At 45.2% G+C, this 21,744-nt stretch overlaps 1 protein-coding gene across 3 annotated transcripts in view; it reads left to right on the top strand.

The window, feature by feature from the left end:
* Positions 1–21,591, top strand: part of kmt2d (lysine (K)-specific methyltransferase 2D) — a 36,975-nt gene extending 15,384 nt beyond the window's left edge. For all 3 annotated transcript variants that reach the window (XM_052057909.1, XM_052057911.1, XM_052057910.1), the window contains exons 34-55: positions 1,539–1,678; positions 1,955–3,696; positions 3,787–3,910; positions 5,092–5,173; positions 5,254–5,320; positions 5,440–5,672; positions 5,860–8,691; positions 8,773–8,922; positions 9,002–9,166; positions 9,244–9,391; positions 9,487–9,568; positions 9,648–9,820; positions 9,964–10,088; positions 10,178–10,313; positions 11,862–11,983; positions 12,064–13,423; positions 13,540–13,676; positions 14,505–14,635; positions 15,372–15,657; positions 15,747–15,820; positions 18,538–18,646; positions 19,075–21,591. In XM_052057909.1, coding sequence (XP_051913869.1) covers positions 1,539–1,678; positions 1,955–3,696; positions 3,787–3,910; positions 5,092–5,173; positions 5,254–5,320; positions 5,440–5,672; positions 5,860–8,691; positions 8,773–8,922; positions 9,002–9,166; positions 9,244–9,391; positions 9,487–9,568; positions 9,648–9,820; positions 9,964–10,088; positions 10,178–10,313; positions 11,862–11,983; positions 12,064–13,423; positions 13,540–13,676; positions 14,505–14,635; positions 15,372–15,657; positions 15,747–15,820; positions 18,538–18,646; positions 19,075–19,167 — 8,511 coding nt within the window. In that variant the 3' untranslated portion in view covers positions 19,168–21,591. The remainder of the gene's footprint in view (positions 1–1,538; positions 1,679–1,954; positions 3,697–3,786; positions 3,911–5,091; positions 5,174–5,253; positions 5,321–5,439; positions 5,673–5,859; positions 8,692–8,772; positions 8,923–9,001; positions 9,167–9,243; positions 9,392–9,486; positions 9,569–9,647; positions 9,821–9,963; positions 10,089–10,177; positions 10,314–11,861; positions 11,984–12,063; positions 13,424–13,539; positions 13,677–14,504; positions 14,636–15,371; positions 15,658–15,746; positions 15,821–18,537; positions 18,647–19,074) is intronic.
* Positions 21,592–21,744: the final 153 nt, after the last annotated feature.

The raw sequence follows: 21,744 nt of genomic DNA on the forward strand, positions 1-21,744 counted from the left end.
GTCATAGATCATAAGCCTCAACATCTTTGTCAACTACAAGGCACTATGGTAGCTGTCTCTCCATGTTGAAGAAAAGAGAAAACATTTTTGTTAATAAGAGTTAGGTCATTCTTGTACCTGGAATGGAATGAAATCCTGGTTGTGTATGTCCAGTAATTCTACAATCCAATGTGCTGCCACCTACTATGATGCGTTTCATAGTAGGTGTATGTATGTATGTTTCATTTTCTGCTTCAGTCCAGGACAAGCAAGAATAAAAAATATGCTCATATGAGTAGGGCGGGTATTTAATGATACAACTTCTCTTAGCAAGACTGCTTATCGATCTCATGTTATAACTATATTTCTTCCTTAAGACAAATCCGTATAATAATCTTTCCATACACAAATAGTAGAATTAGAACTACTTTTTAAATATTATTTTTTAAGTAAATTAACTTGTTCAGGCCAATTCAAATAAAATTTATGTATATAGCCCTTAATCACAAAAGTGTCTCAAAGGTCTTCACAAGCCCATAGTTGGTAATTATTAAAGTCATCCTCTGATCTTAACCCAACAGGAGGGCAAGGAAAAACATCAGGGGAAAAAAAGACTTTCAACTATAACAACATTATTGCATAATAAATACATAAAAACAAATCTACATGAAATTAAATTGCTTGACCAAATCACTATTACACTGCCAAAAGAAAAATTGGTGTTGAGCAGAAAGGTGCATGCGCCAGTCACCATGTGACGGCAGAAAAAAAGTACTATTATTGGCAAAAGGAAAGATGACATCATCCTTTTGCCCACATCCACACATGATCACTCAAACCAAGAATAACTGAATTTCTACATTAGTGAAACGGTTGCCTTGAGTGAAAATCGAGTAGCCATGCCCAGAGAGTGAATGCTTGGATGCTACGGAGGGTAGCAACAGCACTTACCCCAAGGTAAAGGACACCATCTTACGTTGCATGAGTGACTATAGAATAGGATAGGATACGACTTTATTGTCAAATGGACCATGTACGTCCATAAACATCATTCATCGAACCCTTAATTGTTTTCTGACTAAAACTCGATTGACAATAATTAGAATGGACTGGAATGGTTTGTCACCGTCGTTAGAACAGTATTTACTTCTTCTTTTGTTATAAAGCACTCGTTCCACTTGCATAAAAAGAAATACCCTGCAGTAGAATAGAGCCTTTGTCATTCTATGATGGAGATACACGGACTTTGGGGTGGAACCTAAATTTTGTGTTTGAAGAATAAAAATAATAATAATAAATCAAAAATAGCAGCCAGTAAGCCAGGCATTATATGTATATGAGCAGTGCAGCCGCACTATGGGATAAATTGGTGATATAAATTCAGTGCAGTGATTGTTTGTGGGAAGAAGCTGTCTCTTAGTCGGTTTGTTCTGGTCCTGATGGACTGGTAGCTCATCCCAAAGCAGGTAGTGGGCATGGAAGGTATTGTCACATGTGACAAGCAGTCTGACAATGGCGAATTTAAACACGGTGTTGTTTCCGTTGGCTTCTTTAATTAGGATCGTGTTGCCGTTAATCCTGCTGGTGCTCAGGCATCTCCTATTGGAAAGCTCTCTGTGAATGCCAGCGGCATGGCTGAGAAGCTCATTTGCCCATCATCCACAGGAACACCTGCTATCATGGATCCTAGCACACTCAGGTATGCCTGCCAGCTGTCATTTAGTCATCTTTCACAAATGATCAGAAATATAGAGCACAGTGTATATTGGTCGCCTTTCTAACAGCTGTAGGCCCAGTTAGTTTGTAATTCACGAAAGGAAGATAAGATTTGACATTAAATCTCTGTTTTTGCGATATCTCATGTGTATCAGTAACTTAACACTATTGCATTGGCACTGTGTCCATTTTTTGTGGGTAACACTTTCCACTGAAGTATTTTTCTGTTTCCTATCTTTTCTTCATGTCTGTCGTTCAGGCCATCAGGGGCCACCAAGCCTCAGGGCATGTTTCCTCGTCCACCGTTCCCACCTCAGTGGCATGCTGCAGGACCGAGGAGATTCCCCCACCCTGGCATGGAAGCTATGTCCATAAGGCACAATCTCACTTCTGCTGTCAGCATCCAGGGTATGGAAGGCATGGGTCACCCTCACACTATCATACCAGGGCACGGTGGAGAGAATATGCAAGCAATTGGACAAGGACCCCCGCCACAGTTTATTGAATTAAGACACAATTCACAGAGGCTACCACTTAGACCCCAGTTTATGCCTCGTGGACCTCAGCCCAGACAGCGGCTCTTTGTCCCACAAGAGATGCCAGCACCTTATGTTCAGCAGCATCCCATAGCACATGCCTGTGCTATTCCGTCTGAGGGGGGTATTGACTCCCAATTGAAATTACAGCAGCAGAGTGAACTATCAGCTTTATTACCTCAGCAGTCTGCAGTCCCAGGAACACAACAGCCCATGGCAGGAGCTCCTGGCGTCGGACATCGGCAGCTGTCACAGCCAAGTCTAGTCACAGAACAAACCCAAGCTGTTGTGTCAGAACACAACGAGACACTGCCAGAGCCTGATCTTGACGGCCTTGGAGATGCCCCCGGAGATGGAGGCGTGGAGGATGAAGAGGATTTAGGTCTTGATTTGGACCCAGACAAAGGAGATGATGAATTGGGAAACCTGGACAACCTGGAAACTAATGATCCACATCTTGATGACTTGCTTAATAGTGATGAATTTGACCTGCTGGCTTACACTGACCCCGAACTCGACCAAGGAGACCCCAAGGATGGCTTCTCGGATCAGCTTCGTTTAGTAGAAGCAGAAAGTGAAACTCCGTCAACGGCCTCAGGATCTGCACTTGTGCGAGTGGAAGAAAAAGCCAAGTTGGAATCGGGGCAGGAATCCCTGTCAAAGACAACATCCTCGCCAGGCAGATCAACTACCCAAATGTCATCCTCTCCTAACACAGCTGCCAACTCAAAAGTCAAAGTAGAATCTCTCCCCCCTCAGCTCTTGTCAGGACAGAACGTTGTAAAAGATGAAATGGTAGAGGCTGTCTCTTTGCTTCTGGGTGGGAACACAACAACGGCCATGCCAGCACAGCAAGATCACCAGTCGGCTTCCCTCAGTTCTGTTCGTTTAGGGGGACTTCCATACCCGCTACAAGGCCAGGATGGACCCTTGCCTTTTCCTACTGGTGCTGCGCATACAGATATTGGCGACGATACACTTGACCTGCCCGATGTTGGAGGACAACCCTCTGCTGCTGTAGATTTGGCAAAGGTAGAAAGCTCATTGGATGGGGAGCTGCCTCTCCTGATACAAGATCTTCTGGAACATGAGAAGAAAGAGCAGCAGAAGCAGCAACAGCTGAGCTCTCTTCACCAGGGAGTCATGGCGCCACATTTTTCTTGCGTTCCAAGTCAACAGTCAAATCCCCAGGCACCCGTACCATTAATGCTGCCGCAACACCACCGTCTGCCATCTCAAGCCGTGATGACCCAGCCCGGCATGGTACCTCGTGCTCCACACATGCAGCAGCATCAACAAAGGCTTTTGGGAACAGCAATGGCACAGTCACCTCACATGGTCATGAGCCAGCAGCAAGCCATGGTGAGAATGGGCCAGCCAGGAATGCATGCAGGTCTCAGTTACCCACCTCAGCAACCTGTGGTGAAGCAGTCACCTCTGGCCAACAGTTTCTTCCCAGACAAAGGTTAACTGCTATGGCTATTATCTGTAATTATTTTCCAACACAATTTTTTTCCTCCGTACCTCAACAGATTGCTTTGGTGGTGTTTTGCAGATTTAGACAAGTTTGCCACTGATGACATCATGGATCCCATTGCCAAGGCAAAGATGGTGGCTCTTAAGGGCATCAAAAGAGTGTTAGCACAGGACCCCATGGTTGTGCCATCTGGCATTAACAGGTACTTAAAAAAACATCCCTTTTTATACATACGTTGAATGTCTTGTGTTCTGTCTTCACTTTTTTATATATATAATATATAAATATTAAATTATGCATCGAATTCGATGCGTCGAATTAAAAGTCTTAAATTTTCTCCAACATGGACAGGACGCCTTATGGTGCGGAGCGTCCTTTATATGCGCTGAGTTCCAAAATCTGACTGACAGCCGACACGCTGTTTGTATAGAGAAAAGGCGGAAGTGACTGTGGCCAGGCATGCGGGAGAGAAGTCGGCCAATCAGGGAAGGGTGGGCGTGTATATATACATATATGGAGAGAGAGAGAGGGAGAGAGAGAGGACAGGCAAGCTAGTCCGCCAATGGTGAAGGGTGGGCGTGTAAGTGGACGCCTCAAGCCAGTACCAACACTTTGTATAGAGTGTGGCAATGTGCATTGTTGCAAAACAATGGATGATCGGTGGCAAACACAACTTCACAAAGAGTGAGAGGCAGCGCTTGGCGAGTTACGCCACAATACGCAACAACGAGAGGGAACGCGGCGTTTTTGATGGATTACGGTACTTGCACAATTGTTCAATTCTTTCTACACACACACGCGCTGCCACCATGTTTCGCTCTGTTCTTTACTTTCAAATGTGGGAAAGCTTCACACGAGAGAAATGTTGACTTTGCTGTTGCTACTCCTTCTTTCCGCTCGGCAATGCGTAGCAACTCACACTAGCATGTGATGCATTCAATGACAACTGAGATGTGCAGTCCTCTGCTTCTGATACAGAGGATGAGGACTTTGATGGATTTCTGGGTGATGATTGATCGAAAAACGTGAGAACATTGTACGATGGCTAAATAAAATACACCCGAACTCAGTTCTGCTTTCGTTGCCTTTTTAAAAACGTGTTTTTATCGTATCTGTATGTCTTGGCATGCTACCGTATGCTTCAAGCTAACGTGTTAGAGTGCGCGCATGCATGCCGTATGTTTAAGCTGGCGTATGTTTTACCACTGTAAAACTGCGGCCATTCGTACGATGCGTCGAATAGTCGTGAAAATACGGTATATATATATTTTTCACAGCAATAGAAACCTGAATCAAACACAATTTCAAATAGTAACTCTGTGTTTATGTGTTGATGTCATTGTAGCAATGTTGCCATGTCTGTATGTTTTGCTTTCTTCTCAGGCAACAGGTTTCTCTACTTGCTCAAAGGCTGTCATCTGCCTCAGGTGCAGATCCTGGTCAAATTTCATCAGTGCCTCCAAAAGTAAGCTGTTACTTTTGGCAAAGGGAAACATTAAATATATACTTTGACACGTGCAATAGAATTTATTTTTGTGTGTTTAGGAGGGAGAAACCAGTGATCCCACCCAGTCGAGAGCAAACCCTCCTCAATTTGTTCAAGGAGTTATCAGTATGTACTGCACTGACAATAACAAATGCATTAGTTCACAAGTAAAGGTCTTACATTGTTGTTGGTATCTTGCTAATGTACCTTGCATATAGATGACTAATATAATTTTCGGGTTACAGATAATTCTGAACAGCATCAGTATGAGGAATGGCTTGTTCACACTCAGCAATTACTGCAAATGCAGTTGAAATTTTTGGAAGAGCAAATTGGAGTCCATCGAAAATCACGTAAGGCGCTTTGCGCTAAACAACGCACTGCGAAGAAAGCTGGCAGAGAGTTTGCTGAGTCAGATGCTGAGAAACTCAAGTTGGTCACAGAAGAGCAGAGTAAAATTCAGAAACAACTTGACCAGGTAAGTAGAGTAAAAAAATGTCACCCATGTATTCATTAAATCATTCATTATTATGCTAATCAGGATATAATCATGGTCCTGGTTGCAAATAAAACAATGTATTTCAACTCATGAAAATTTATCTTGTCTTAATTATTTTTATTGTTGTTGGGTTTTTTTTCTTTTTTTCCACTCTGTTTTGCTCCAGGTGCGGAAGCAACAGAAGGAGCATACCAATCTCATTGCTGAGTATAGAAGCAAGCAGCAGCAACAAGGCCCAGGTCTTCTATCTCCTGGACATTCTGCACAGGCAACCCCACCTCACATGTTTCCCAAATTACCTGGGCAGATGATGATGGGTCAACAGGGAGGTCCAGTCATTAGCCAGCACCCTGGTATGATTCCCCAAGGTGGAATGCCCATCCGGATGCCCCAAGGTCAGCCTTTCATCGCAAGAGCCCAACCTCAGCTTCCGGTACCTCTTGGAACCAACGGTGCTAGGCCCACATGTCCCCCCGGTGCTCCAACCGGATTCTTCTCACAGGGGCCACCTGGACTGCAGGGTGCTGACTCCAGGCTTCTCCAAGAAAGACAGCTTCAGCATAGGATGCACATGGCAAAGCTCCAGCAGCAACAGCAAGCGATGATGGGCCAGCAGCAACACCGAAATCAACAGTCGGCCTTAATAACTCAGCCACAGCCTGCTTTGATGGGGAACCCACTTGGATCCCAGCAGCAAGCAAATCTTCAACAGGAGATGTTAGCCAGTCAGGTGAATCAGCAGAACCTAGCTCAGGTTTCACAAGTAATGGGTGCAGCCCCAACTGTGGCTCCACCACCTCAGAACTTTAGTGCTGGCCAACCCAATAACCAGCCTCAAGCCATGGTGGCTTCTCAACCTGGGTTGACTGGAAACCATCCAGTTACACAACAAGAGCAGCAGAGGGCTCCAATGATGGGTCAGCAGGGAATTATTGTTTCTCCAGGTCATCTTGTCCTCAAGGGTCCCCAGGCTCAGATGGCTCAACAACAACAACAGAACATTCTGGCACAAAGGGTGCTTTCTTCTCAACAGCAGCAGCAGAATGTCGCAAAATCCTTTGCGCAACTTCAGCAGCAATCCATGACACAACAAAGGCAACAAACACCATTGATGATTCAATCAAGCCAAGAGCAAGGAAGGCTTTCCCAACCCTCTACGCCACAAATGGGCTCATCCCCCTCAACAGGCCGCACCACACCTCAGCCATTAGGAGGTGCAGATAGTCAAGTGGGGGTAAATAAAGAGGGTGACATTCTCAGCCCGGATATCCAAACCCCATCACAGCAGAGTGGATCCTCCACCCCCAATCACACGACCCAAGTAGGCCCCGCAAATGATCAGCAAGCCGATTTGGGCCCACAATCACTTCATCAGCAGCACCAAGACCAGGCATATGTGGTGCAGCAGCAAACACCACTTCCTGATCAACCAACCAGTTTGGTTTTGAATCAACAGGCAAGTGTGGTTCAGCAACAGCCACAGAGGCAAGATCTGGGTACCACAGACAAGCCCGCAGTGATGGTGGCTAAAGAAGAAGGGAAATCTGTCGGTTTCTTAGCCCAGCAGCAACAACAACGGCTACAAACTGCTCAGAATGTCATGCAGCAATCTCAAAATCCCAACATCCAGCAACAGATTATTGGCCAGCCACAGTCGGTTTTAATGAATCATCCTCAACAGCAAAGCCTCATTGCACAGCAGCAGAAACAACAGGCCATGATGGGCATGATCAGAGCTCAGCAGCAAGGCATGGTGGCACAGAGGGCTGCAGTTCCACCTGCAGCTGTACGCCCCCCTATCAACCTCCAGGTACAGGCTATCATTGCTCAAAATCCACAGCTGCGTAATCTACCCCCAAATCAACAGTTACAACATATTCAAGCTCTGATTGCACAGAGACAGCTCCACCAAGCACAACAAAGTCAATTGAGACATCACGCGTTACCGGGACAGGCGCCACATACTGGAAAGCAAATGCCAAGAATGGAAGGGCAACATATACCGTATGGCGCCACGGGGAAGCCAGGAGGTATGTGCGCTCAGCAACAGAGTGGTTCTCCTCAGTTCAAACAGGGAATGATGGTCCCAGGACAACCACAGCCGCAAATAGGAGAGCCAATCCAACATCCAGTTATGAGAGGACAGTTACCGGTGCCACGGTCGCCGATGGACCACAGCCGTATGATCAGGCCCACATCACCTTGTCAGTCACTACCCACGCACCCAGGTGATCTCAGACATCCGCTGAACCAAATCGTAGGGATGCGCCCACCGACGCCTAACCAGCACCAGCAGCAGCAGCAGGCGCTAGGAGCATCTGCAGGAGCCCGCATGCAGGGATCCCCTGCCCGTGCATATTCTCCAAGAGGTTCTTTTGGCATGAGCCCCTCACACCCATCCCATGTCACGACACCCTCGGCAGCCGACAGTAGAGCTGGAAGGGGAAGTCCATACAGTCAAGTCAAATCGTCTCCACTCAGGTCACCAGGAGCCAAGACTCCACTTGACTGTGCAGGGCTGAAAATCGAATCGCAGACGTCCGTTAGTGAAACACCCCCTACAACTACGCTGATTCCAAATGGTCCTCAGACAGGATCAAATGTTCAGCAACAGTCACCACAAGTTGCAGAAAGCCTTGCTCCTCGCCCACTGCCTGGCTCTACAGAAGGGGATCTATGCAAGCTGACGCTGCAAAACATTAAACAGGAGCCAAGGGAGGTACACTGTGATGGTGCAGGAGAAGCCCACTCTGGTGCTATAAAGCGAGAAGCGACAGCTGACATGGTTTCTTCTGGGGGCAACTCTGCATTCATTAATGCAGATGACACCAGATCTGAAACTGGACAACAATTGCTCCAGAAACTCTTGAGAACAAAGAACCTTCAGCTTGCTGCCCAGAGGCCCTCTGATGGCATCCACAATGAGATCAATGGCCACATCAACAGCAAGTTGGCAATGCTGGAACAAAAACTTCAAGGGACGCCACGAAATATGGAGGTACGTTTTCTTTTAGTTGAGAATCTATATTTTACCCCCCAGGGTTCTTCAATGGTGATGTGCTATTTTCTTGTCACTCAGGATTTGCAGTCTATAAGCAAAAGGGCTCCACCACAAAAGCCAAAGCGCACCAATAAAGCACCTGGAGACCGTGGTCCTAATGCACGGAAGAAGAATAAGAAGGAAGAAGTTGGAAAGAGTGCTGAAGCACTTATAAAGCAACTAAAACAGGTAAATGGGTGACAACATGCACATGCATGCATCAAATGATTGATTCCTCAATGGGTGCTAATTTGGGTTAATTTTACAGGGTCTGTCTCTGCTGCCCTTGATGGAACCTTCTATCACAGCAAGCCTGGATCTCTTTGCTCCATTTGGGAGCAGCCCACTCAATCGAAAAGCCCAACTCAAAGGATCCTTTGGAAATGCAATGCTGGACAATATCCCGGACTACTATTCCCAGTTACTCACAAAGGTAAAGCCAAGCTCAGGTCTGTGTCCACGGTCATCCTATTTTAGGAAGTTCCTCAAGGGCAATTGTCTGCTTCACAGAGCAACCTCAGCAACCCACCAACACCTCCATCTTCGCTACCCCCGACACCGCCTCCTTCTGTACAGCACAAGCTGCTCAATGGAGTGACTCCTGGGGAGGAATTCTCTCAGGGTCAGAAAAATGCAGATTCCAAAAGCAAACCGATAGGTAAAAAAAAAAAAACAGCCGCATCAAATGAGCATTTTTATTGGCTTGTTGTTCAAAAGCTCGGCTTCTAAATGTTCTCTGAATTGTCTGTACAGAAGCGGTTACAGAGGAGACAAAGAGTGTAGACATTCTTGCGGCGCTTCCCACACCACCCCATAACCAGAATGAGGACATCAGGTGCAGCAGGGCTTCATTGCTGATGTCTCATGCATTCATTTGCTCTGAAGTGAGACAAAATCGGATTTGTTTTTGACAGGTTGGAAAGTGACGATGAGGATGCTCCTGAAAGCATCATTCCGGCATCCTCCCCGGAGAGTAATGTTGGAGAGGAAACTCCACGATACCCAAACCTGCGGGAGCCAAAGGAGGAGGAGACGGAGAGAGCAATATCGCCTGTGATTCCCCTCATTCCTCGCACGGCTATACCAGGTAAAAACAGCCAATATTAGGCTCCAAAAATGTTTTAAATATGTGAACATATAATGGAGAACCTTTCAGTGTGTTTGTTACTGCAAGATCATAATGATTTCTGAAAGGTGAAATAAAACGTCATGTGTTCTTCACATTGTTAGCGTTCTCGGAGAGCAAACCTTTTGAGGCAGATGACGGAAGAGCGCTTTCCATATCCAACCACTGGGATAAGGCCAAAAGTAATGAGGTGGCTGTTACCTTCACGTTGTCCTCCATGGCAGCCAAGGTATGACGCTGCAAGATGATTGCATGCTCTTCTAACTCTGTTGTTCCTCCATGCATAGTTGACTGAAAACTAATCCATGTCTTTCCCAGAAACTGAACCATGTGATGATGGCAATGGCCCAGCTGCTCAAGATAAGGATGCCAGGTTCATATGAGGTGACCTTCCCTTCCCAGAACCTTGATATGTCCGGAGTGGATGATCCTGGCAAAGGGCCTTTACAGTCAGGTACTGGGCGAAATATCTTTGTCGTCATTGAAATTGAGATATGAACATTCAAGATATTAACATTGAAATGAGGACGATATCAGTCACGTGACCTTACCACGCTTGTGTTACATGTAAATCTCAGTTAAACCAACCGAATTCCCCTTTTCAAGTCTGCACTTGATCGACAGTTCAAACCAGCAGATAAGAATCACCTTGCGGCGGGCGATAAAGAGGAAGGACATACGCAGCCGCTGCTGCCTAGGCAGCACACGTGCATGAAAACCCCTTCCGTGTTCGCTGTCAAATGTGTACGGACGGTACACATACATTGTCTATTAGAGCATCACGCGACTATATTTATCAGTTCAAAATTACGTGGCAGTAGATAAAGTACAAGAGCTTGTAAAAATGTATGAGCCGCTTGCGGCTCGATGGTCCAATGGGAGTGAGCCTCCCTTTTCAATATACGTCCACATCCTATTTGTCTTCGATGACTGCCACCATCTGTTTGCGGATTAATAAAAAGGGAGACAATGCAACATATTGTATGGGGAGCATCAAAACAGTTCATATCGCTAGGAGTCCACGTCACGTCTCCGTTTATTGCATGAATGCCTACAGAGCCATCGTCGTCTGCGGCGGTGAGTGGTTGGTTAACATTTTCTTTTTTTTTGTCTCTCCAAGCCACACAACATATCCATCCACATCCAAAACTGTGTATCCTTGCTACGGTTGTTGATGCAATTGACACAGAAGCACTTCTATTGTCGCATAATGTGATTATTTGTCATTCAAACACAGTTGCAATAGAATGTGGTTTTCATTTTTAACCCTCGTAGTCCACCGCTTGCGATAAATGTAAAATTATATCTTTGAATCAAAGGCAAAGGCATTCGGAAAAACACAAGAGCTGAAACGTATCGGGGGGGTTCTAAAATGGCCTAAATTTCATGACGTCACCGGCTGATAATTCTCAGGCATTGCAGCAATAATAAAAAAGGTTTTGATTCCATAATTTTCACAATTTACATATTTTGCACCATAGATACCCATTATAATTCATATTTTTGAATGCATCGTCAACCTAATGTGTAAACATGCATTTCACGCGATTTTTACGTCAATCGCTTTGTTTTCGCTTGGACAGATGTATGCATGCCACATTGTTGGGTTGTGGTCATTCCAATTGTGCAACTTTTAGGTGGCGCCTGAGTTGAAACCTATTAAAATGATTTCTTAAAAAAAAAACAAACAAGTCAAGTCACATTTATTTATCTGGCCCTCAATCACAAAAGAGTCTCACTGGGTTTCGCAAGTCCACAGTTGACAAATATTCACGACATCCGCTAAGCATAACCCCACAGGAAGGCAAGAAAGAATTAAAAGACAAACCCCATCTCTGAAAAATAAGATGAGCAGGCTGCAACGGATGCCAAGTGGGCAACATTTTACACGTCATGTGGTGCCCATTTATAGTCGGGCAACGCATTGGTTATTATCCTGACAGACAGAAGGGATGAAGTCAGGCGAACCTGTTAATGATTTACAACCGACCGTGTCTTGCAGGTGCTGTGTGTCTAAAGGACAGTGCCTCATCCAGTCAGGATGAGTGGTTGAGGCAATTTGACGTGTCTCTGCCCGGCTGCACATTAAAGAAACAGGTGGACATTCTGGCACTGATTAAACAGGTCAGTTGAAGAGTTTTTGCCTCTGCTCAGTTGCTGCGTGTTTTATTTCTTCAGCAATATGTGTGTGCATTTGCTTTCAGGAATTCCCAGATCATGAAGACAAGAGAGTCCAGCACTGTTATACCACCAATGTAAATGACTTGGATGTGCGCCACCTTCCGATTATACCAGTGGAGGAATCCCCGCCTCCGTCGCCATCACCTCCTCCTCCTTCCTCCCCAGCTCCACTTCCACCCCATGAGGTCGAATCCTCTAAAAAGTCAGCCTTCTCATCCCTCTTGCCTGCCACTCTGACCGCTGCCCAGATCAAGACGGAACCTGAGCACGATGGTGCTGGTCCTCTTGTAGAACACATTGACGTGACGATGTCAACGGTTGCGGCTCCAGAGATGGCCTCTGATCCAACGTCAAACCCCGCAGGTCCTGATCCCACTGCTCCCCCAGAAGATCCTCTAAGTTTGGCAGCCAAGGAGGAGGAATCGGTCAGCGATGCTCTCATGGCAGATTGTCCCAGCCCGCTGGAGTCCTCGCTCAAGGCCATAAAGCAACGCAGGCCTCTCTCTCCTGATGAGGACGTCTTACTCCCCAATGTAAAAAAATGGAAAGGGATTCGCTGGAAGCGGCTGCAGATTGTCATCTCCATCCGCAAGGGTGGCTCCAAAAAAGAGAGCAGCCGCGAGGTGTCTGAGCTGATGGAGCGCCTCCGCATTACTCTGCGACCCGAGAGGTTGCCACGGGATAAACGCAAATGCTGTTTCTGCCACGAAGAGGGTGACGGTGCCACGGACGGACCTGCCCGCTTGCTGAACATCGATGTGGACCTATGGGTGCACCTCAACTGTGCCCTTTGGTCTACCGAGGTCTACGAGACGCAAGGCGGTGCGCTTATCAATGTAGAGGTGGCGCTGCGTCGCGGATTGCGCACTCTGTGCGCGTGCTGCCAGAAAACGGGTGCCACCAACAGCTGCAACCGACTGCGTTGCCCAAATGTCTACCACTTTGCCTGCGCCATTCGGGCCCGCTGCATGTTCTTCAAAGACAAAACCATGTTGTGCACCCAGCACAAGCTGAAGGGCCCCAGCGAAGACGAGCTCCTCTCGTTCGCCGTTTTACGACGGGTCTACATCGAGCGAGATGAGGTCAAGCAGATAGCCAGCATCTTGCAGCGAGGGGACCGCGTCCACCTTTTCCGCGTCGGCGGTCTCATCTTTCACGTCGTCGGTCAGCTGCTTCCCTCTCAAATGGCCATCTTCCACTCGCCCACGGCCATCTTCCCCGTCGGCTATGAGGCCACTCGCATCTACTGGAGCACGCGTGTGCCCAACAAGCGCTGTCGCTACCGTTGTCGCATCAGCGAGGATGATGGCCGCCCCTTGTTTGAGGTGCGTGTTCTGGAACATGGCATGGAGGATTTGCAGTACCGTGACAAGACCCCGCAAGGTAAGATGTTGATATGTCGACTCTCTTTGTCTTTATGGTGTCTCTCATCGCCTCGTCTTCTTTCCCTTTCAAATGAACTGAGCAGAGACTGAATGTTTGATGCCGTTTGTTGATAGGAATCTGGGAACAGGTCGTTCATAAGGTTGCCAAACTCCGAGATGATTCGTCCATGCTGAAACTCTTCACTGAACACGTCAAAGGAGAAGAGATGTTTGGCCTTACGATTCATGCTGTCATGCGCATCACTGAATCGGTGAGGAAGCGTTACATTTGGAAGACATTTGGAGCCACTTTTGCGAATTTGACTTCATTGGTAATTTTAGTGGCCAGCATTTTGCAACCGCCCATTGTTTAGCATGGCTGCCCATTATGTCGACCGGTAGATGGCGGACTGGTCCCAAGTCGATCGCGATTGCAGCTTGTGATTAGCGCTAAATCTTTTATAGTTATCATTGATCTCTTTCAGAGTTTGTTTCGTGTACAATTCACCGAGGGCACGGGCAAAGAATAGGAATCTAGAGGGCCGCGGGAAGCACTTTAAAACAGTACGTGTGAGCTCTGATAGTTAACTGGCTGCAAAAGTGCGTCACATGCCTCACTGTCAGGCTGTTGCTCATCACGGCGTGCGTGTATATGTGCGCACGTGCGCAGTAACGGGTCGATCGAGGGAGGTTGGTTGTTTGAAAAGTCGATCTTCGGTCCAAAAACTCTGGGCACCCCTGGTTTAGCACATCTTCCTCACAGTTGCGACGTCCTGGGTTTAAATCTCAGTGCCAACCTTCTTGTGTGGTATTTGTTTATTCTCCCCCTGTGCTTGTGTGGATTTTCTTTTGGTACTTTGTGTTCATTCAAGACTGGTAAATTGTCAATAGGTGTGAATGTGTGTGTGAGAGGTTGTCTGTCTATATTTGCCCGTCAACTGGGTGGCGAGCAGTTGAGTTTTACCCCGTCTCTCGTCCAAAATCAGATGGGAGACACTCCAGTTTGCCCGTCACCCTCATAAGGATGAGTGGGGTAGAGAAAATGGGTAGATGATTAAAGGACATTGAACACAATTTTTCTCACATTTCTTGTATTTTAGCTGCCTGGAGTGGAGAACTGCCACAACTACCAGTTTCGATATGGCCGTCACCCACTGATGGAACTGCCTCTCATGATTAACCCCACCGGTTGTGCTCGCTCAGAGCCCAAAGTCCCCACGCAGTGCAAGAGGTAAGGCTGAAAATTTGGGGCTATTTGATCTCTGTTTTGAAGCGGTTTCTTGAAGCCTAATTGATTTTGGCTCAATTAACTTGCTCCACAGCAGCACGCCGGGGTCGTGTTTAGTTGGCCTCACAGATGGGCAAAGGCGGGTTTGAATCTTGGCTCCCCGTTGTGGAGTTTGCATGTTCTCTCTACCTATATGGATTCTATCCCAGTACTCTGACTTCCTCACACATTCCCAAAAATGGCGTCAGGCAGTACACATGAAACAGCTGCTGATTGGCTTAGATAAGGTCATAGGCTGGGTTCGAAAGTGGATGAGAGGGGAACGCGCTGTGCCTCTCTGAACACATGCACTCTTGCGGGCGTGTTGGCGTCAAGACTGCATTTCCGAACGCACCCCAAGTTTCCGACTGAGCTCAGAGTGCCACTTTAAATTAACTATCCACACTGATGTTGTCGAGAGGCTACAAATGCTTTGTGTTGCATACACTGATTGACAAGCCTTTTTTCCAAGCTAAATCGATTGGTGGCATGGAGCACACTTGTAAAAGCCCCTCAATTAACCATGTCACCTTTCAAGCGGCAATGTTCAGAGCCTTGGAAAAAAGTAGATGCTTGTAGTCCGGAAATTACAGCTCTAATACTGATGAATAAATCATCATTATTATTCTGTCCTCAAATGGCCATCCCCTTTTTTGCGAGGGACCGGCTGTGACAGTCTTGCTTTTCCATCTGTCCTCAGGCCTCACACCTTGAACAGCACCAGCGTGTCCAAAGCGTACCAGAGCACCTTCACCTGTGAGATGAACACGCCATACAGCAAGCAGTTTGTTCACTCCAAGTCCTCGCAGTATCGGCGCCTGAAGACAGAGTGGAAGAACAACGTGTACCTGGCTCGCTCCCGCATTCAGGGCCTGGGTCTGTACGCCGCGAAAGATCTGGAGAAGCACACCATGGTCATCGAGTACATCGGCACAGTCATCCGCAATGAGGTGGCCAACCGCCGGGAGAAGGTCTACGAGTTGCAGGTGTGTACGCCATATAGTGTCAGTCCGTGTAATGACAAAAAATCCCTTTGACTCTCCCACCTCAGACTCTTTCATTGTCTTTGTCCTAGAACCGTGGTATCTACATGTTCCGCATCAACAACGAGCAGGTGATTGACGCCACTCTGACTGGTGGCCCAGCTCGGTAAGCAATCCTGAGTACTGGTTGGCTGAACAAAATAATAATGAGGGAGTAATTCCCCCGATTTATCCCCTCATACACTCGAAACAGATACACTTTTTTAAACACAAGTATTACTTGGCGCCTGTTGTCACTCACATTTGTACAATTCTCCAAACTACAGGCTTGCTTCAAGCTGTTTGTCACTCCCAGTTGAAGTTCATTGCAAGTGACACAAAACAAAAGAAATATGGACCTCGATTTACTAGTGTCCCCACATACAATTTCTTCGAGTCAAAAACTGTTGCTGAGCTAATTTCTTTTGCATTGTCATGTGTCAAGTCAAGTCAACTGTTTTTATAGAGCACTTTCAAACAGCCATCGCTGCATACAAAGTGCTGTACATGGAGCAATTTAACATATGCAATAAACAGTAAAACAAATCGATAATAAAGACGGTAGAAGGCGCCAAAATAAAACCTCTCCTCTCTCAGGAACACTTTGAGACAGTAATTCATGCCTTTGTCACATCCCGGCTCGATTACTGCAATGCCCTTTACTTTGGAGTCAGCCAGTCCTCCATTAAGCGCATTCAGCTGGTCCAGAATGCCGCTGCTCGCCTCTTGACTGGTTCTCGTAAGAGGGAGCACATCACTCCTACCCTGGCATCCCTTCACTGGCTCCCCATACATGTTAGTTATTTTCAAGATGCTCTTATTTGTTTTCAAATCTCTAAATAATCTCGCGCCACCTGACCTCTCTGAGCTCATCCGCCCCTACTCACCTGCCCGGCGCCTCAGGTCTGCGGAGCTGTATGAGTTTTGTCGTTAAACCAAGGCTCGGGTTTGGGTTTTGTGAGTAAAAACTCAAGTACTAATTGCGCTTCAGTGACAGTGGCTTGTGAAAGTTCAGGTAACTAGTGCTTTTGAGCCATTTTCAGTTGAAGTTGATTGTAAAACTAGTGCTGTCAAGAGATTAAAAAAAAAAGTGAGATTCATGAACTATGATCTGTAATGAATTGATCTAATTAATCTATAGGTATATTTTAATCTCATCTAAAATTTGCTGAGAACCCCTATTTTCATTTTAAATGTGTTACATTTGTAGCCGGGTCTTTAGAAAGACTGGACTGGACACAAAATCATTTTTAGGTGGGCTTTATTCCCGACTGAACAATGAAAAATTGTTCAGCATTAAGATGAAAGACTGAGATGTTAACTGAATTTTAAAAGAGTTGGAAAAGGGATCTAGGAGATCAAAGAAAATTATCTAACAGATTAAGGAACATTTCACCATAATAAACAACAGCAGTAGCTTGTCGACACTTTCCGGCATGTTGGGTGTATACAAAACACGTGGAAAAACACAAATGATCTCCCCTGCTATACAGCTGTTCACACGACTCACGAGCGGCAGATTTCAAACTCCAAACCACAATATTTTGCTCTGAATATCGCCAGGGTTACAACGACGATCATGGGTGTATCAAGTTGGGACAAGCAGTGGGCACAGTTCAACGACTACCCTCCTTCACATGCATGTTACCCTTACTTCGCTTCCTGGTCTGATTCCCACACGCTCTATATGTTCCCGCGTGTTTTCATCTAGTGTGTCTCTTAAAGTGACAGTGCTACATTTGTTAAACAAGGCAGCCTTCACTACAAAAGTCTAAGTATGCTTCACCTGGTGACACATTATTGAGGCAGATCAAAAGATAGACACCACAAAAAAATGGCATCTTAAAGTCTTTCATTGTTTTGGAACAGACTTGAACAGATGCAGTCCGAGCAATTTCCTTTCTGCTGTATTTGAAACGAGTCCCAAGTCCTACCTGCAACCTTTAGTTTTGACGAGTAGGGGGAATATCACTGTTTTGTTTTTGTAAATCTCCAAATAATGAAAAAATAAAATTCAAATAGAACATCGGGCCCATAAAAAGTGCTTAGGTTAACATATCAAAAACCGTAAGAACACTTTCTGAGCAATACAAATACTGAACTTGCTTAAGATAAAAAAGTAAATAAACTAGGCCCTTAAATCACACTGCTCTAAGGTATCACTTCAGAAATAACACTGTTCATCATTCCAAGGGGACGGCGAGGGCGATAGATAAATAGCAATCCTCGCTGCCCATCTTTAAAACCCGCCTCAAAACTCACTTGTATCCTTTGGCATTTGACTCAGGATGACCCAAATTATGCTCTTAGTTATACTGTTTGGTGCTCTCTCCCATCTTTGTTACTGATTTGTTGCTTTGGGTTACTGTTGTATATGTTAGTTGCTCCACGTACAGCACTTTGTGTGCAGTGATGGCTGTTTGAAAGTGCTCTATAAATACATTTGAGTTGAGTTGAGCATTGCCATGAATATCATTGAGGAAAGATGAGTGATTTGAGTGACGAATGTTTGATGATGAACCAAACCAAACCAATTTCGTCTAACGAAAGTGCTATCTTAATGCTAACCTGTAATTCGAAAATGCCAAATGCCAAAGATGACCTCACGGAGCAGCAACACATTCTAAGGTCACACAACAACACTGAGAGGCGTACTGGACACACCCCCTCTCCGGGCCTCATGTGTGTAGTTACCTAACACATCCAACAGATGGCGCCGGGGAGAACAAAGCTGATCAAATCCTTTGCAGCGGTGTATCCATTGCAAAATTGTGTCATCATTTTGCTACTGTGAATGACCTTCCCGCAGGTTGTTTGATATTCACCTTGTCCTGTCCACTGCAGCTATGTCAACCACTCGTGCGCGCCCAACTGTGTCGCTGAGGTTGTGACGTTCGACAAAGAGGACAAGATCATCATCATTTCCAGTCGCCGAATCCCCAAAGGAGAGGAGGTATGCTGCATGTGTCATTTCAATCAACTGCTACCTCAGGACCAATTGCAAAACCAGACAGCTCCCCCAAAATCATTTTGTTCAAAGGACAAGTCCCCAATTTCTACCCAACTATGAACCAGTCGACACAGTTGAGTGTTGTACAACTCCAATCTCTTGAAATAGCTCTCAACCTTGACTTGCATGAGCCCTTAAACAATCCATTTATCTTCTTGTTGCTGCTTTCCTGCCGACCAAATTGAGGCCATTATTTTCGTCACTTTCAAGCACAGCTGAAGCTTTGCTCACAGCAACTTCACAACAAACAAAAGTATTGGAGTTGATGGGGGAGCATTTTGAGAACGAAAATATGCAGCATGGGCTGTGGGCTCGCTTGACAATGAAGGCTTTTTGTCTCGGGTGTGAGCGTGCGCGTTTGTCCATTGCAGCTCACCTACGACTACCAGTTTGACTTTGAGGATGACCAGCATAAGATCCCGTGCCACTGCGGAGCCTGGAACTGCCGAAAATGGATGAACTGAGATGAAGGAAGGAAGGAAGGTGGTTTGCCTCCTTTCTGCGCCAAAGCCTTTTTTAATTTGTTTTTAAACTTGACTTTGCCAGTGCATAAGCTGCTCTCCCCCAAGTGGAGGAAAGCTGACCTCCATCTTGGGACGACCCCAAGTGACAGTTGAGCGTGTAGCCAAAGGTTTGACGAGCATTAATCAACATACCACCACCACCTCCTCCACAACACCAGGGCAGTCCCTTTTTTTTTCTTTTCTTTGCCCGTACATGTTTTTTTGGTTGGCTAAAACCCTCTTGGAAAAAAAATGAGAACAATCATGTCAACAAGCACCATGCATCAACAGCAGCGACAAAAATCAAGACACAAAGAAGCCATTTTAAAATACTACTAATGAATTTTCTTGTTTTAAGTTGGACCTAAAGTACTTCCTCTCTCATCTGCAATCACACCGCCCAGCCGTGACCCCCCCCCCCCCCAAATCCCCTCCCAAATCATCAATGAAGACAACGTGGACGTTGGCTAGCGAGACAATCTTGGTTGGGAAAAAGGCTTGTTGGACCCGGTCTACCTCATTGATTGGAGCGGTAAGTGACTGCTTTGTATAGAAACAAGAAAAAAAGAAAAAAAAAGACTTAACTGTTAACTGCTACTGTGGAATGAAAGGGGATCTGGAGGGACTGTTCTTGGACAAGCAGGGAATCTTAAGCAGCACGTTTGCGCTGTCTAGTCTATGCTGATGATCATTTACTCTACGGAGCCACCTTGATGATGATGATGATGATTCATCATGACTTATTTATACAGAGGAACTCTATGAGCATTTTGGATAAGCATTCAAACAAAAAGGCAATCAGAAGCTCAGCGTCACATCCTGTCTGCCACCAAATTATCCGCTTCTTCTTCTTCTTCTTTGCTGTCAGTGGACGCATGACTACTAAAATGACCTTTTTCAATGACGCTCTCGTCCTCTGTCGGATTTAGCGGATAGAACATTTTACTGTAGTAGGTCTTCCTTTCGCCTGAGTGCAGCCTGCAGTGTTTCTACTTTCCAGGTGCGTGCGTGCGTGTGTATGTGCTTTTCTAGGGCTGGTACTCTCCTCCAGGCTGAACTGATGGCAGGGAAAGACTAATTGGATAAAAGGGCATTTGTTTCCTTGTCTACCTGAGAGTTATAAGGAAAATATAAAACACGTCTTTAAAGGGAGCTTTAAATTTCCCACACTGCTATATTCCTCCTCTGGAAAACAAACACACACAAAAAAAACCCTACCACCTCACAGGATGAAAAGAAAAATGCAAACTTGTATAAATGTATATAACGGTATATGCATTTGGGGCTTCTGTACCCAGCAAGTCCCTTTGTAATCAATAAAGTGCAGAGAAATCAAATGGAAGGAGAAAAAAAAAATCAACCACTGGATATCATTTTAACAAAGCTGTACATACGTATAAATATATGTAAAATGGTAAACTAATATCTTTATGTATATGAACCAGAGCGTTTTTTGCATTAACCTGTTTTTCTATGAGTGTTTTTGCTATTAACTCTCAGAGGCGAGTTTGTTGACATAAAACAAAAGCGGTGAGAGAAGACGAGGTGACGGCAAAAAGGATCTGTGTGTTGAATGCACATCAGACAGCAGTGCATAGCATTTGTATTTATGGAATATGTTGGGTTGTTGTTTTTTTTTCTTTTGTATTTATGCTTACCAAATCATGACCCTTCTTTGCCTCCACTTGGATGAATATACCCATGAATGGAAAGAAGCTTTTCTTCTGTGTCGTTTTGCTTCTTTTTGTCTCTTTTTCCCTCTAGAAGTGAATGTTTTGTGAAAGGGTTACTTGGCAGACCCAACTTATCCCCAGACTTCACCTGCTCATGAATTGCACTCTCCTAAATCTCAAAATCTTGCCATCCATATATATATATATATATATATATATATATATATATATATATATAAAATGTAATCATGGAGACATTTGCTCAAGTGGTCGATATTGATTAAGTATCCCAAGCAGTGATTTTACTTGTGCTTTTGCTATGTTTCAAGGGAAGACCATAATGAGACCTAACGCCTCTCACTGGATTTTTAAGCCTGAAACATGTTCAGCCTTTTTGAAATCTTAATTTAAGTTTTCTTATCTTATAATTTAATAAATATTTGCTCAAATTGATTTTTTTTTTAAACCTCACCTACTTTTTAAAAAAATGTTGCATCTGTACAGCAGATATACTTTTAGGGATGACAAATAAATATATTGATTTTTATTGTAAGTGGCATGTTTTGTATGAAAATTCTTTTCAATTGTACATATTTTTTTCAGGAAGCCAGAGGTTTCTTTATATACAGCTTCCCACTCTTTCCCTGATGCCCTGTCATATTTGTCTGCTTTTGTTTCTTGTAAACTGAAATAAAAATGCATTTTAAATATATGCACTTTTTTAAATTCGTCCAATAGTTTTGGGAACATACTCACCTTTGACTGGTACTGTACATTAATATACCCATGCACCATATTTAGTATTCCAGCTGTTTATAGTTTATATACAGCACACAAAAAAAGTGAAGCATTACGGTTCATGAAG

The sequence above is a fragment of the Hippocampus zosterae genome, chromosome 2 (genome assembly GCF_025434085.1).
Source record: "Hippocampus zosterae strain Florida chromosome 2, ASM2543408v3, whole genome shotgun sequence".
Classification (NCBI taxonomy): Eukaryota; Metazoa; Chordata; class Actinopteri; order Syngnathiformes; family Syngnathidae; genus Hippocampus; species Hippocampus zosterae.